This window comes from Aethalodelphis obliquidens, unplaced genomic scaffold (genome assembly GCF_003676395.1).
Source record: "Aethalodelphis obliquidens isolate GAN/ISIS:26980383/991018 unplaced genomic scaffold, ASM367639v1 scaffold18, whole genome shotgun sequence".
NCBI lineage: Eukaryota > Metazoa > Chordata > Mammalia > Artiodactyla > Delphinidae > Aethalodelphis > Aethalodelphis obliquidens.
Window position 1 is genome coordinate 9,458,957 of NW_020837962.1, and position 16,906 is coordinate 9,475,862.

The 16,906-nt window shown below is 54.0% G+C and overlaps 1 protein-coding gene across 1 annotated transcript in view; it reads right to left on the reverse strand.

Annotated features, from left to right (window-relative positions):
* Positions 1 to 8,764: 8,764 nt before the first annotated feature.
* The window catches only part of SEC14L5 (SEC14 like lipid binding 5), a 39,729-nt gene continuing 31,587 nt past the window's right edge, over positions 8,765 to 16,906 (reverse strand). The window contains exons 11-15 of the mRNA XM_027117477.1: positions 15,790 to 15,924; positions 14,665 to 14,799; positions 13,962 to 14,189; positions 12,196 to 12,374; positions 8,765 to 9,909 (exon numbers count right to left, since the gene is read on the reverse strand). Coding sequence (XP_026973278.1) covers positions 9,804 to 9,909; positions 12,196 to 12,374; positions 13,962 to 14,189; positions 14,665 to 14,799; positions 15,790 to 15,924 — 783 coding nt within the window. The 3' untranslated portion in view covers positions 8,765 to 9,803. The remainder of the gene's footprint in view (positions 9,910 to 12,195; positions 12,375 to 13,961; positions 14,190 to 14,664; positions 14,800 to 15,789; positions 15,925 to 16,906) is intronic.

Genomic DNA, 16,906 nt, shown 5'->3' on the forward strand with positions numbered 1-16,906 from the left:
GTTAACTCCAGTTTTCTGGTTTCTGTCTTTTTTTATATGTATATATAAATTTATTTATTTTTGGCAGCATTGGGTCTTCTTTGCTGCGCACAGGCTTTCTCTTGTTGTGGCAAGTGGGGGCTACGCTTTGTCGTGGTGCACGGGCTTCTCACTGCAGTGGCTTCTCTTGTTGCGGAGCACGGGCTCTAGGCACATGGGCTTCAGTAGTTGTGGCTCGCGGGCTCTAGAGCGCAGGCTCAGTAGTTACAGCGCATGGGCTTATTTGCTCTGCGGCATGTGGGATCTGCCCAGACCAGGGCTCAAACCCATGTCCCCTGCATTGGCAGGTGGATTCTTAACCCCTGCACCACGAGGGAAGTCCTCTGGTTTCTCTTTAAAAGAAAGAACTCGAAGCCCCAGCTGATGCCCTCCTGCCGCAGCAAGGAGGCAATGACTTGTCCGAGCTGAGATTGGCTGGTGCCGTCTGGATCTGTTCTCTCCAGCTCATAACAGCCCCAGCAGCTGGCTTCCCTCACCTGTGACCTGCATCCCGTCGAGTATTAGAGTTTGTAACTTGTGGCCTCGAAGGGTCTTTAGGAAGTGCCTGGCGACACCCTGCCCCATGAATATAATATCACACTGTGTGCTTAGCAGCTTTTGGGGAAGGGAGGTGGGGGAGGTGCTGCTGTTTCCAGCAGGTCCTCCAATAGATCCAGGCATGTGATGGACTGAATGTTTGCATCCCCCCAAGGTTTGTATGTTGAAGCCCTAACTCCCAATGTGATGGTATTTGGAGGTGGGGCCTTTGGTTTAATTAAATTAGGCTTAGATGAGGTCATGAGGGTGGTGCCCTTATAAGAAGTGGAGGAGACAGGAGAGCACCATCTCCACGTGCACACAAAAGGACAAGGCTGTGAGAACACGGTGAGAGGATGGCCGTCTACAAGCCAGGAAGCAGACCCTCACCAAGAATGGAATCTGCCAACACCCAGATCTTGGACTGTAACTGTAGCGGTTACCTAGTGCTGTGCAGAAAACAAGCCCAAAACTGGTGGCTTTAAACAACCAGTCATTGCTTCTCATGAAAAGTGTTTCTTGTGCTTCTAAGGTCAGCTGGGTGATTCTGTTGATCTGGGCTAGGATCAGTGAGTCCAGCTGGGCTCACTTATGTGCCTGCCATCAGCTAATGGGCCAGCTGGGGCCTGGTCTGGGGTGGCCACAGCTGAGGACATAGCTCTGGTCCGCGTGGTGTCATCCTCCAGGGGGTTGGCTCAGGCTTGGGATGAATGTGGAGATGGGGATCCAGGGAGAGATGCGAAGCCTCTTGAAGCTTCACCCCTTGATGAAGAGCTGCAAAGGAACATGAATGCAGGAGGCTGACTGAACCCATCACTGCAGCTGAGCTACTGTAACACGGGTCTAATTTCACTTTAGAAAGGAAGTATTCGGTTCAGAGAAGTGAAATATCACAGGCCAGCTCCCAGCCTCCAAGTTCCTGCAGGGACGCATCTGTGGGTCTGTATGTCTTTGTCTCTCCTGGAGACAGGGTGTGGAGAGCTGCCGTGCCAGCCTGCAACATTCCCTACAGGGAACAGGATGTTTGGGTCCTACAGTAGGTGCCACAGGCCAGGGTCTGTCGGTGTCCTGGGGCACATCTCATCAAGCACCTAGTGGACCCATCAGCCCACAGCCCACAATACCCACCACCAAGCCACCAAAAGTTCTCCCTTCTCACTCAGCCCCCATCCTGAGTTTGTGACCAGGTTGGAGGAAAGAGGGGAGTGGTTTTCACAGCATGTCCAGGAACTTGACCGCCACTTGTCCAAAGATCCAGGAGCAGGTTTTTATTCCTCCTTCCAGAAATATAAACAACCAAGTTCACGTGTTCCTCCAGGGACCTTGTGTTTCATCTCCACCTGGAAGTTTAGTTTTGTATTTTGCCTTTATTTACTTATTTTTTGGCCACGCCGTGTGGCATGCAGGATCTTAGTTCCCTGACCAGGGGTTGAAATTATGCCCACTGCAGTGGCAGCGCAGACTCCTAACCACTGGGCTGCCACAGAAGTCCCATATTTTGCTTTCTTTTAATGAACCCCTGGGCTGCTTTGATGTTTTGCCGCCAGTGTTCAAGGGTAGGAAATAGTTTCAAGAGCTCGGACAAGTTCCCAGGCACCTTAGAATCGATTTGGCATATTCTTTTTGTTTGTTTTGTTTTGTTTTTTGTTTTTTTTGCGGTACGCGGGCCTCTCACTGTTGTGGCCTCTCCCATTGCAGAGCACAGGCTCCAGACGCGCAGGCTCAGCGGCCATGGCTCACGGGCCCAGCCGCTCCGTGGCATATGGGATCTTCCCGGACCGGGGCACGAACCCGTGTCCCCTGCATCGGCAGGCGGACTCTCAACCACTGCGCCACCAGGGAAGCCCAATTTGGCATATTCTTAAGACAGCTCCCAAGCCTGGCTGCAGGTCTGAATGTATTCCCCCAGAATGACCCACTGAATCAGAATCTCAGGGGCGGGAGTTGGGGGGGGGGGTCAAGGAATCTACAGGGAGCACCCCCGGGGATCCTGAGGCAACAAGCTGTGGAAACCCTGGTCTTGAAGGGTCTGACGTCCACTGAGGGCATCTTTGTTCTCAACTGTGCTGGCAGCTGGCTGGAGAGTTACAGTGCTGGGCACAGGCCTAGTGGACTCCAGGCCAGAGGGAGCACAGCAGTACCTGGGGAGGGTCCATCGTGGCATGCCTGAGGGTCCCTAGGACACTCTGAGCCATGTGAGTCCTGCCCACATTCGCCCTCCCTGTGGCCCATGGATTTTTTAAAAATTTGTCACAAGCAGGTATCTATCTTTTTTTATTTTACTTATTTTAATTTTTTTTGTTTTTTGGGGGCCAGGCTGTGCAGCTTGCAGGATCTTAGTTCCCCGACCAGGGATTGAACCCAGGCCACAGCAGTGAAAGCGCTGAGTCCTAACCACTGGACCACCGGGGAAGACCCACTGGTATCTATCTTTGCCCAGCATCCGGTCTCTCTTCTTTCAGTAACTTCCCTTCTTAGGCTGGTTCCCCTGGCAGCAGAACCCGACACTAGGATGTGAGGGCAAGTAGTTTATTTGGGAGGCAACCCCAGGAAGCCCTGCTGGGGGACAGAAAAGTGAGTCTGGGAAGGGAAGGCAGCCCGTACACGGTGCCTGAGTGAGCAGCTCCCACTGTGGGCGGCCAGGCTCAACCCCTGGGACCTCTGGGGGGTGGAGAGAACACCTCGGAGTTGGCCACCTGCTCACAGGGAGCTGAGGGTGTTTATCAGCCTACGTTCATTCATCAGGTTGAGAACTCTCCTGGGGGTTAACTCCCTGGCACTTCCAGTCTGCCCTTCTCAGGGACGGGGTGATGCTCCAGCCACAAGAGGTAGCCATCAGAGAGAGGGTTGCAGGTTCATATATCCAGATGTCCTCTGCCCAGGGAAGGTGGGCAGGGCATCGAGAGCCACAGCCGAGAGCCTCCCTCACGTTGCCTTTAGGTAATACCTCTCCCCCAGTCTCCATCCTTGTGGTTTGGCTGGCACTGTCACCTCCCTCCAAGTCCCAGGTGGTCTCAGTGGATGGTTCAGAGATAGGCATCTGTCCCAATCGGCCAATCAGAGCCCACCCTGGAACTTCTGCTGGAAGTGGGGGTGAGAAACTCTGCCAGGATTGTCCAGCATCCAGGGTGTGGGCCACATGGAGGAGAGTGATGCCAATATGGAGAAGAACCCAACCAAGAAAGGGGGATATTTGATCCCCTGGATCCAGCTATACCTGAAGCATTCTTGGACTTCCCAATTACATGGACCAGTAAATCCCCGTTTTGCTTGAGAGAGTTTGTGTTGGATTTTGGGGTCTCTTGCAACCCCAAGAATCTGAAACTCATGACATTTTGGAGTTGGGAATTTGCAGAGCTTAGATGGGACATGGAGCAGGAGGCAAGATAGTGTCTGAGATTCCAGTACCTACCTGTGGTGTTGGGGGAACACCTGTGACACGAACATACAGGAGCCTAAGTCATCGGTACTGCAGGTCGGGGTTAACATGGGCTACTTATGGCTGTGCAAGTGTTCCCTCCCCACCCCATGGGAGTGATGGAAGACTCCCGGGCACAGAATGTGTACTAGAAGTCCTGGGGGCCTGACTTGGAACCCCAAGAGTTCTGTGTGTTGGGCAGTTGCCATGGTGACATGTGTCTCAGCTGCTGGGCTGCTCCTTATTTAGTTTTAGTATCTGGAAAGACCCCAGAAAAAGATTCCAATCCTGGGGTCAACGGGTGGGCTCAGGGGCCCTGAAATGGAAACGGGATTCAAGTGTGACGCCACAGCTTGCATCGGATTCTCGAAGGATCTGTGTCCTGGCTCCAGGACTCTTAGGTCAGGGGTTTCAAATTGTGCTTTTTGGGGACCCGCATTTCTCAGCAGTGCCTTGGTGGGTGCTGAAGGGAGGGGAGGGGAAATGGGCTGGGGAGAAGTTTGAGAGCCACCCAGCACCTTTCCTTCCAGCTCTCTCCAGCTCCTTCCAGGCTCTGCCCAAACTCCCACAAGAGCTACTTGCACCCTGAGACCCGCCTCCTCTGCAGAGGCCCCTGGCCTCGGAGGAATTGGTCCCAGAGGAAGCCTTTGGGCCACAGGGAGGCTGGGTGTGTTGTGTTCTGCCCTCTCTGGACCGAAAACCCGAGGGGCCTCCCAGACGTCAGCAGTGGAACCTGACCCTAGCTCAGGCCTGACCCCAGCTCACCTGCCACAGGGAGCTCTTAGCCACACCCATGGCAGCTGGCTGTTGTGAGAGCCGCTGCCCAACAGCTCCTGGGCAACCAGTGGAAAAGCAGCAGCTGATTGCTACCTCTCCGGGCGGGTGGGGGCGGGGGGGATGGGGGGGCGCCGAACGCAGCCACAGGAACCGCACCTCCTCTGCTCCCCCGACAGCCCTTGGCCTCCTGCTCCAAAACAAGGGACCCTTCCAGTGGTTAGGACTCAGCGCTTTCACTGCCTGGGGCCCGGGTTCAATCCCTGGTCGGGGAGCTAAGATCCTGCAAGCTGCACGGCTGCGGCCAAAAAAAAAAGGGAATTCCGGGCTTCCTGGTGGCACAGTGGTTGAGAGTCCGCCTGCCGATGCAGGGGACACGGGTTCGTGCCCCGGTCCGGGAAGATCCCACATGCCGCGGAGCGGCTGGGCCCGTGAGCCATGGCCGCTGGGCCTGTGCGTCCGGAGCCTGTGCTCCGCAACGGGAGAGGCCGCAACAGTGAGAGGCCCGCGTACCGCAAAAAAAAAAAAAAAAAAAAAAGGGAATTCCACGACGCCTGTGACACCTTACTCTGTGTCCCAGGGGCGCTCGCAGGAAGGACAGGGGCCACCCCAGACAGGCCCCCGCCCCCTCCTGATGTCAGGACTTGGCTGTCCTCTGATGCAACTCTGGGACTTGGGTAAAACCCAGGGGAGAGGGCAGAGCAGCCCAGGAAGATGGACAGCAGGGCCCACATCTTCACCTGGATACCTGGCAAGTAGAATCCAGGAGCCCACTCCCAAGACTCGGTGTTGGCAGTGATGAGTGGGGCCTAGAGGCCCGCATTTAATACACTGAAAACTGCACATGTGTCTGTTCATGCACTGTATGCATATGTGGTGGGTTGAATAGTGTCGCCCCAGAATTCATGTCCACCCAGGACCTCAGAATGTGACCTTACATGGAAGTAGCATTCTTGCCAGTGTAATTGGTTAAGGGTCTTGAGATGAAATCATCCTGGATTTAATGGGCCCTAAATCCAATGACTGGGTGTCCTTATATAAGAGAAGACACAAAGAGGTGAAGGCCAGGTAAAGACAGAGGCAGAGAGTGGAGTGATGTGGCCACAAGCCAAGGAACACCAGGAGCCTCCAGAGGCTGGAAGAGGCAGGAAGGATCCTCCCCTAAAGCCTTAGGAGGGAACACAACCCTGCCAACACCTTCATCTCAGACTTCTGCCCTCCAGACTGTGAGGGAATCAATTTCTACTGTTTTAAGCTACGACTTTGTGGTAATTTGGTACAGCAGCCCTAGGAAACTAATACACTATATTTGTGCTTTATATGTTAAAAACGTGATTTTTTTGTGCCACCCTCTTCCCTCCGAGAACCAATCTACAACCCCTTAAGGGTGATGTCACCCCTGTTGAACATGCTCTTGAGTCTTTTAAGCAACAGCTGAGTAATTCTTGAACAAATCCAGGGAAACCTCCAGGGTTCTAGGAAGTGGACAACAGAGGTATATCCAAATCTAAAACGTTTAATGCTTCTGGTTGGAGCAAACGATCCGGTGAACAAGAAACATCGTGTTTTCCTGGCTGAAACAGACTGTGTGATCAGTTCATTTTACAGGGGGAGAAATTCCAGACGCAGGGTAGGAAAAAAAGTCTCAACCCGTGGGGAGAACATTCTGTAGCTTGTTGAGGGAAACACCACTTGGAATGATGCTCTTACAGATGAGTGGATGTGCCCAGAGAACACAAGCAGTTTCTAAAAAGGGAAAGTCAGAGGTAACTAGTATCCCAATCTCCCACTTTTCTCCAGATGCACAGTGTGTAAAACAGTGACGGATGTCCTCACAGGAAGTCTGGAGTCTTTGGATGAGAAGCATTAAATAATCAGAATAACCACTGACTTTTATCAAGAGCTTTCCATGTGCCAGGCTGAGGACTTCACAGCCACTCTTGTTTCATCCCACTACAACCCAGTGAATGAGGTAGGCTCTGCTATCCCTAGTTTACAGATGAGGATATTTAGGCAAAGAGAGGTTAGGTCACCTGCTGGAGGTCACACAGCTAGTGAAAGGATGGCTGCGGCTTGAACCCCACTTTGTCGAGATTTTACGACCCGGGCTCCTAAACCCAGTGCCTGGGCAGGTCCTATTGCTAATGGGCCATTTCTGTCCTGGCCACAATAGGCTAATGAACAAGATGGAGGGAAAAACCAAGGCAAGGAGCTTCCAGCCCTGGGGTCTGGGGAAATTCAGAAGCCAAGAGCTCGGCAGCACTTCCTGGGATTTTTAACCCCAAGCCTCCCAAAGGTAAGAAGAATGGCTACTGACTGATGATGCTCCAACATGGGCCCCAGGGACCTCCAGCACAGAAGAACAATAGCAGATGCCACTGTGGCCACCTGCTGCTCCTGTGGCCCAGCTCCCTTTGTCCATTGGGTGACTGGCCCTCCCCTACTCCACTCTTGCTTCTGGAGGGAATGTCGATCACAGGACCCCCAGCCTCTTGGTCAGTATGTCCACAAGAGTGAGTACGTGACTTGCCCAGGGCCAGTCAGAGCCTTCTCTGGGATTTGAGATGGAAAGAGGCTCTTTCTGGCTTAGAGATTGAGAGCCCTGTGGTTGTAGGCTAGGGGCTGCTGGCAGCCACCTTCCCCTGAAGGTGGACAAGAGGACAGGCCAGCATGCAAAGTGATGCAGAACCAAGAGGCCTGGGTGAGGCTAAGGATCAGCACATGAGCCTGAGGACACTGGGCTCCTGCATGCAGTCGTACCGGAAGCAAGCAAGCACCACCCTCGGCCATCCCAGTTACAGGAGCCAGGGAATTCCCTTTGTTGCTTAAACCTGTTTGAGCTGGGGCTTTCCTGAGGTGGGGAGGAGAGCAAGCTCTCAAAAAGAGAGGGTTGAGGCTCCTTATCGCTGCTGCTGCTGCTAAGTCTGCACAGCTGATAGCCGACCTTCCTCTCTGGAATCAGCAGATCCAGGTTCCACTTGTCAAAAGCTACTTATAAACTCAAGTGAAGGAAGGGCTTCTCCATCCTTCACTGGGGGCTAGTCCTAGACACTAAGTGTGCGGGGAGTGCCAGGGCAGCTTACCCCAAAATGCTTCTAGTTTGTAGAGACAAGCTAGAAATTCACCTAAAGATAGTTGAAAATATTGCAGATTGCTCCCAGCGATAAACGCCTGGTGACACGGGAGCAATTCGTTTTAAGAATGTCTCCAATCTTCCTCCCTCTCTCTCTCCCTCATGCATGTACACATACACCTTAATGCAGGATACAGAGTTTGGGATTTTGTTCCTATATCTGAGAAGTGAACTGAAAACCTTAAAGGTGGGCAAGGCTCCCTCTCTGCAGGGAGAAGGGGGTCTCTGAGGACGGCTCCTTCCCTCTACTCCAGGTATGGGGTTGAGGGTGGCATGGAAGTAGGTCCTTGCCCCGTCATGTCGAGCTTGCATGGAGGTGGCATCCCCTTGGTTGTGAACTCACTCCTTGGGCAAGGCCCAGCGACTCTGGGTGTCAGCCAGAGACAACCCCAACTGTAAGCAAAGCTGTGAGATGAGAGTAACGCTGAGTCTCTCACCCCAGACTGTGGAGTTACTTCAGTGAAGTCCCTCCCAGGCAGATAATGCAAGTGAGTGATGTGGGCTAGGGGTGGGTTGATAGAGAGGGGCGGGGACTGGGGTGGCCCCATCCAGGGGCGCAGCTGTGTTGTCTTTACACAGCAATAGTGGCTCTGTTTGGCCAACACTCCTATATGCTTAAGTGAAGCTGTAAATCCTGATTTCTGTGTGAAATGCCCCAATTATTAAACCTTTTGTTTAGGCAAAAAACAAAAACACTAAAAGCTGGCCGGGGGCTTCCCTGGTGGCGCTAGTGGTTGAGAGTCTGCCTGCCAATGCAGAGGACTCAGGTTCGTGCCCCGGTCCGGGAAGATCCCACATGCCGTGGAACGGCTGGGCCCGTGAGCCATGGCTGCTGAGCCTGCACGTCCGGAGCCTGTGCTCCGCAACGGGAGAGGCCACAACAGTGAGAGGCCCGCGTACCGCAAAAAAAAAAAAAAAAAAATTAAAAGCAGGCCAGATCAGACTGCAGGCTGCCAGTGGTGACCTCTGACCTGTTGCCTTTTTGCAGGCCCAGGAAATGAAAGGAGAAATGTCCTCAGACCCCAAGGAGACCCACACCCCTCCCATGCAGGAACTCGGGGAAAGTCTTTCAATATTGGAGCTGGTTCTGGGGGTCAGATTTGCCCCAGGGCAGCTGCAACAAAGTCATAGCCCCCACTCCACAGGGGAGTCCTGATGACACATTGAGAGCCTGGATCCAGCCTTACCTGAAGCAAGTCCTCCTACACTGGCCAGTTACATGCACCCATGATTGGTCACCCTTTTTTGTTTAAGCCACTGGGAGGTGACTTACAACCAAAAAACTTTCAATTAAACAGATTCCCAGGAGAGTAAAGGGACCACCAGAGAGTATAAAGATAGCCAGAGCCGCTTTATCACTGCCTGGAACTCAGCAGAAAACCTGGGCCTTCCCACCCTCTTCAAGTCAGGGGTGGTCAGGGTTAGGCCTGCCCAGTCATGTGCTGGGAAAATGAACTTCAAGTCCAGGGTAGGCGGCTCCCCCACAAAGTGGGGCCTGTAACTCAAATAACTGCTCACCAGCATATCCTGGGACCCAGGGCATCGCTACGGGTTTAGACGCTATGGCGAACACCCAACATTCCTGCTTCTTATGGGGGGAACCCCAATAGTCTTAGGAGGCCCCTGAGAAGGAGGCCACCCCAGGGAAGCAGAGCCAGAGGTGGCAGGGTGCAGGGGGGCACTGAGCCTGATGACATCCCTGAGCCCCCAGACCTGAACGTGGTTAGCCCACCCCTTGGCTTTTCGTACGCAAAGCCCCATCGGAGATGATTCTGTTCTCACCACTTCAAGAGCCCACAGGGCTCCAGCCAGCCCGACTTTGGCTATGTCCAGATCCAGGGCTGCAGCCCACATGGTCCCAGGCCTCGTGGATACTTGTGGATGTGGGAGGCGAGCAGGCTGCCCCGCAGGGCTCGGTCCTGACTATCTGGAGACCAGGGAGCTGCTGTGGGACTGGCCGGAGGAGGAGGTGGTGGCGCTGAGCTGGGAGAAGCGGCTGGTGCAGGATTCCAGGCTGGACATGGAGCCCCTGGGGAGGAAGCACACACACGTTGCCTTCTGGTGGTGACACAGCCCTGGGTGCAAATGAGGCCCCAGGGCCCTTTCCACAAGGCTGGTAACCGCCCCAGGCACAGAGGGCAAGTGCAGAGGGAAAAGCAAGTGAAGCTGTGATGAGAAACGAAGCCCAGCCCATTTCCTTGCACCCACTTCCCCGCAAGAAGAGCCCAGCCTTCCACCTACCATTCAGGGGCTTCCCTGACCCGGGGGCCTAGCATGGCGCAGAGGGGACCCCGTTATCTCCAGCCTCCCCTCTCCGCCTCCTTTCAGCTCCTCTGACACCTGCCTCCCATCGTGGGAACTTGTGTGTCTACACCTGCTGCCAGAAGCCTTTTTCTCCTGCCCAATTTGCCCAGTCAAATCCCACTCCAGACTACGGAGCAGCAGTGTCCAGGAGACCTTTCTGCTATGACAAATAACAGATGTCCCATATCTGCGCCATCCAACACGGCTGCCATTGGCCACATGGGGCTGCTGGGCATTCTAGATGTGGCTAGTGTGACCAGGAACCAAACTTTTCATTTTATTTAGTTCTAATCGCTATGTTTAAATTGTTACCTTTGGCTAGGAGCTACCGGGTTGGAGAGTGCAGCCTTAGGGCCCAGCTACTCAAAGTGTGGTCTGGGGACCAGCAGCACCAGCATCTCCTGGAGCTTGTTAGAGCTGCAGACTCTCCGGCCCGCCCCAGAGCTGCACAATCAGAGTCTGCATTTTGACGAGCCCTCCAGGTGATCGTGTGCACACTGCCTAGATCTCAACTCCAATGTCACTTCCCAGACACCTCCCCCACACCCCCGCACCCCTGCCCACCCTGTGACAGGCCTGGTCCTGGGCTCTGACAGCGCCCTATGTTAAGGCCTCTAGCACCTCCTGGAGTGTGACCTTGAGCAAGGACCCCAGGCTGAAATAACTTCATGGCATCTATCGGTGCTCGGGTGTGGATACGTGGTCTCCTGCTCCATGATGGCAGACCCTATCTGTCTGGCCTCCCCAGGGCCACCGGTTGCCCACTGAGAGCAGCCTTGAACTGGTTCTCTCCTGACACTGTTGAAGGTCAGGGCAGCAAGGTTCCCCCACACTGACCACACAAGACAGGCTGGCAAGCAGCATCCGGCCCACCCCTCAGCCTCCACCTGCCCTTCCGACGGCAGCAGCCCCCAGATGCAGGTGTCTGTGTGTCTGAGTGCCTCTGGACCTCAGTCTCTCTCTCCCACATTGAGCCCCAAATGGCCAAAACAGGCTGCTTCCCAAAGGGAATCACCACCCTCTGACGCCCTGTGGGGTCTCCCTTTGGAGTAAAGATGCTGGCCCAGCATTTCTTTTCTTTTTTGGGGGGTGTGCTTACGGCTTGTGGGATCTTAGTTCCCCAACCAAGGATTGAACCCACGTCCTCGGCAGTGAAAGCGTGGAGTCCTAACCACTGGACCGCCAGGGAATCCCCAGGCCCAGCATTTCCTGTGCCAGCTGCATATGCCCCTAGGATCCCTGGAGCTCTGCCTTGGATATGGGTCCAGACTCAGTACCCTCTTGGAGCCTCAAATTTACTCATCGGTAAACAATTTAAAGCATCATTTTTAGAAGGAAACTACACAGATATATCACGAAGCAGGATGCAAAATCACACTTGTTTTTAAAAGATAAAACACAAGGTATGGAAGAAAGCACTATTGAGTGCTTACTGTATGCTCAGGTGAAGGGCAGGCTTCCCCCAACCATCTCATCCTCAGGACAACCCCATGACGTAGGGGCTCCTAGTTAACAGTTGGGGCTCAGAGAACTAAAGTGACTTGCCTGAGGTCACAGAGCAACCAGGAAGTGCTGGAGGTCTTAACCACTACACATCCCTGTCTCTCTGACAGCAACACTTGGGGAGAGTTGTCTGGGAGGCATTATTCTAGAATGTTCTAGAGCAGTCCAAACCCAGTTTTATGGAATTCTAGGAGTGAGGGGAGGTACAAATAGGAGGGCTCAGGCTCCCCTTCTCCCCCCACCAATCGATCTGGTATGTTAGGCTTCTGTGCATGGCTTCATTTGAAGGCAAGCTTCTGCAGCTGAGGCTGAAGCAGCACAGCGATCTGATCGCTCATGAAAGGGCGCTGAGCCCCGGGCAAGTTTAACAACACCCATACCAGGGCCCCACCCCTGGAGAAGCTTGAGGGCAAGCAGAGGAGGTGAATCCAGTGTCCCTAGCCCAGAAGGAAGTGGCCTCAGGCATGCTGTGGGCCTGGTCTGGAGGGGAGTCGGGGGCCCCTCGTACCTGAAGTCCTCAGACGCCAGCACCTCGTAGTAGTAGAGGAGTTTGCACCTGGGGCCAGGGCTGTGCAGGGCCATCAGGACATCCTCCACGCCCGGGAGGCTGCAGGCCATGTGGCCAGGGGCACTGTGCATTTGCCACTGGAGCAGGTAGACGCCAGGCCACTGGGTCACGTGGGAGCCCTGAAACACAGCAGCCACACGCCTGAGGCCCTGGTCCACCAGGGAACAGGAGACCTTTCTAAACCAGTCCACCAGCAAATCCTTCCTTTTGGGGTGTCCCAAAGCCACCTTTGCTTCCCCTCTGCTGTTACCCCATATCCCTGGCAGCTGAGAGCCTTCCTCTTAATCGAGATGGGGGGTGGGGGTCAAGGCCTAGGGGGTGCGGCTATAGGACAACAGAGGTGTGGTTTGGTTAAACACCTGGATTTTGCTGGGCTCTTGTCCTGCCAAGTGGGATTTGCAAATTGAGGAGACCTGGAAAGGGAGCTTAAATGTGCTTAGAGTTTGTTGAGGGCAGAGGGACAGCAAGAAAGGAGGGTGTTAGTTTTTTTTTGTTTTTTGTTTTTTTTTGCGGTACGCAGGCCTCTCACTGCTGTGGCCTCTCCCGTTGCAGAGCACAGCCTCCGGACGCGCAGGCCCAGCAGCCATGGCTCACAGGCCCAGCCGCTCCGCGGCATGTGGGATCTTCCCAGACCGGGGCACGAACCTGTGTCCCCTGCATTGGCAGGCGGACTCTCAACCACTGCGCCACCAGGGAAGCCCAGAAGGGTGTTAGTTCTTATAAGAAGAGCAACTTTGAAAAAGGGCTGGGATGTTCGGTGGGACCCTGGGGCGGGGGTGCTGGTGTATGATGTGACAGCTGTCTGCTCAATTCCCTTAGGAGACCTCCAGTAAGATCTGCACTGCTCGCCAGTGTGTGCGTGGGTGCGTGTGTGTTTGAGGCCGGTGATGTTTGACCTGCAAGCACTGGCCTCATGGAGAATGTGGGGGTCAGCAGGGGTGGCTCACGTTCTGGTGACACGTCCGAGTGCTGTTCCCAGACCTACAGTTTCTCTGTTGCCTGGGTTCTGAAAACGTGACTGTGCATAAGGAATCACAGTGAGAGGTGAGGGATACAGACACCAGGCCCCACGCCCAGAGGTTCTGAGCCGGCCCTCCTGCCGTGGGCCCCAGCAACCTGCATCTTTGACAAGAGTCTCGGAATTCTGAGGATGGGGCCCTGCCAGAATCTTTCTCCCCAACTGTCCCGCAGGGTCTCTGAGGCCAGAGACCAGGTCCAGTTTGTCCATTGCTGTATCCCCAGAACCCAGCATACAGTGGACACTCAGTCCTGAGTGATGAATGAATAAATGAACGAAGAAACAGAACCTAGGAACTTCCCTGGTGGCGCAGTGGTTAAGAATCCACCTGCCAATGCAGGGGACACGGGTTCGATCCCTGGTCCAGGAAGATCCCACATGCCTCGGAGCAACTAAGCCCGTGTGCCACAACTACTGAGCCTGTGCTCTAGAGCCTGCGAGCCACAGCTAATGAAGCCCATGCGCCCTAGAGCCTGCACACTGCAACTACTGATGCCCATGCACTCTAGGGCCTGTGCTCCACAGCAAGAGAAGCCACGGCAATGAGAAGCCCGCGCACCGCAACGAAGGAGTAGCCCCCGCTCGCCGCAACTAGAGACAAGCCACGCACAGCAACAAAGACCCAACATGGGCAAAAAAATAAATACATAAATAAATTTAAAAAAAAAAAAAAAGAAAGAAACAGAACCTGGATGCTCTCCCCTTCCCGGCAGATGAGGGGAGCCTCCACACGGCTGTAATCTGCACCCAGGGCCCAGCCTTTGTCTGTCAGCTGCCCGCCAGCCCTGGCACCAGGCTCCCGGGGGCCCGGCTTGGGAGCCTGCTTGGTGTGGTACAGACTGAATATCACGTCCCCTTGCAGGATGTCAAAGTCCCAGGTGATGACTGACTCCCTCTCCAGAATCTCCACTGCGACCTACGTGGGGACAGGTGATAGGTGAGGTCTGAACATCCAGCCTGGCGGGAGCCGGGGTGGGGAAGTCGGCTGCAGGGGTGTGGGTGCCCACCCCGGTCTCCATTCCCTCAGCCCCGACCCCAAGTCCAAGAATTGCTCTGGACAAACAGAACCACCTCTGTCTGAAAAATGCCTGGGAGGATCCACCCTGAAGCAGGGTGACTGCAGGGTGACCCGCAGCCAGTGACTGGGTGATATGAGGGTACAAGAGGCTGGCCCCCTGCCATGCTCTCCTCATGGATCAGGCTGGGCTAGACCGTGGCTAAAACCAGCTCTTGGCTTACCTTCTGCCCCGGCCCTCCTTACAGGTTTCTCCTGAGCCCTCATCCTCTACACATCACTGGCACAAGAACCCTCAACTCAGACTCCACTTCGGGGTCCCTGACCTACAACGACACCCAGCCCAGCAGGCCCGCCCAGGCCGGGACCCCGGCACCTCATGGGGGGCCCCGCGGAGCACGCTGGCCGACTGGTAGGTCTCTCTCCACTGCTGCAGCTGGTCTTTGTGCTCCTGGTCCTCTTCTGTCAGGTAGAGGGACTTGGGGACCAGCCCTCCTTCAGGGACGTTACACTGGGGGACAAAGACAGCAGAGACAGTCAGGGCCCAGCCAGGCCTGACTGACCCACAGAAAGGTGCTCTGTGACCCCTGAAACCACACTTATAACATGCATATATATCCTGACAACTGGGGAGACCTGGGTAAGCTTGGCAAAATTCCTAGGAAACGTCGTTTTTTGTTTTTTGTGTTTTGTTTTTTGCGGTACACGGGCCTCTCACTGTTGTGGTCTCTCCTGTTGCAGAGCACAGGCTCCGGACGCGCAGGCTCAGCAGCCATGGCTCACGGGCCCAGCCGCTCCGCGGCATGTGGGATCCTCCCGGGCCAGGGCACGAACCCATGTACCCTGCATTGGCAGGCGGACTCTCAACCACTGCACCACCAGGGAAGCCCAGGAAACGTCATTCTTTACCCTGAAATCGTGAAAGCTTGCTCTTTGAGATTTCTGTTGGAGAAAGGAAAAGGCCTGCCCTCCCACAGTCATGAGATAGGGTCACCCCTGCCTATCATCTCACCCTCCAGGGCAGGCAATAAAAGTGGTCTGGGGGGAAAAAGGGGGTCTGGGGCCGCCTCCCCTGGAAACAGTTTCCTGATCATCCCCTGCCATGAGGCTGTGGGCTGGGGATAAGTCCCTCTGGGTACACCAGCTTCGGGGTTCAGGCCACTGGGACACTTGAGTCCCCTCCCCTTGCAGCAGAGTGTGCAAAGCCAGCAGCTAAACCCTAACTGCTGCCTAGCAGCGTCCTGGATGGGAATACAGAGGGGGAAGCCTTTGCCTGGCCTGGTCTCTGAGCTTTCGGGAAACTTCTGTTTCGCTCACTATGTTTGAAAGAACCAAGGTCAGGCCCCTCCTTCAGAGAGGACAAGCTCTGCCCCAAAGAGCCAGCACATGTCAGAGCACACACAAAGGGCCTGCCCTCCTCCCACCTCCCATCCGCAGCCCTGCCTCTCGGAGGCCACAGACCCTCCCCGTGCCGTAAGCGCAGGGCCGGCTGGGGCCTCACCAGGCACTCTCCCCCGAGGAAGTCGGGGATCACTTCTTTGTCCAGGTAGTCGACAAGGCCTCCGGGACCCTGATAATTGCTGCCACTGTAGATGAGGAACTTCTGCCTGGTGTTCTCATTGATGAAGGGGCTGATCTGAGAGGGGGAGATGGGGCAAGACGGAACGTTGTTTTTTTTTAATTGAAGTGTAATTCACAGAACATAGTTAACCATTTTAAAGTGAACAATTTGATGGCTTTTAGTTCATTCACTATGTTGGGCAACCATCACCTCGAATTCCAAGACATTTTCTTCCCCCCAAAAGGAAACCTCAGACCTGTTAGCAGTCACTCCCCTTTCCTTTCCCCTCAGCCCCTGGAAACCACCAATATGCTTTTTTTTTTTTTTTTTTTTTTTTGCCTATTCTGGAAATTTCATAGAAATGGGATGACACAACATGTGGCCTTTTGTGACTGGCTTCTTTCACTGAGCGTCACGTTTTCAAGGTTCAACCACGTTGTAGCATGAGTCACAACTCCCTTTTCACCTAGAGATTGCCATACTGAGTGAAGTCAGTCAGAGGGAAAGACAAATATATCACTTGTATGTGGAATCTAACAATGTGGTACAAATGAACTTATTTACAAAACAGAAACAGAGTCACAGATGTAGAAAACAAACTTATGGTTACCAAGGGGGAAATGGGGGGGGAGGGATAAATTGGGAGATTGGGATTGACATATACACACTACTAAATATAAAATAGATAACTAATAAGAACCTAGTGTATAGCACAGGGAACTCTACTCAATACTCTGTAACGACCTATATGGGAAAAGAAACTAAAAAAGAGTGGATGTATGTATATGTACAACTGATTCACCTTGCTGTACAGCAGAAACTAACACAACACTATAAATCAACTATACTCTGATAAAAATTAATTAAAAACATAAAAAAGAAAACAAAAGAACTCCCTTTTCATGGCTGAATAATATTCCATTGTGTGGATGACCATGTTTCATTTATCCCGGATGGAAAGTATTTCAACACCAAGCTCTAAGCTGCACGTCAGTCTGGTTTTTCACGGCATCCCAATGCTGGGGTGGTGCCTGACTCAGGAAATAGTTGGGGAAGG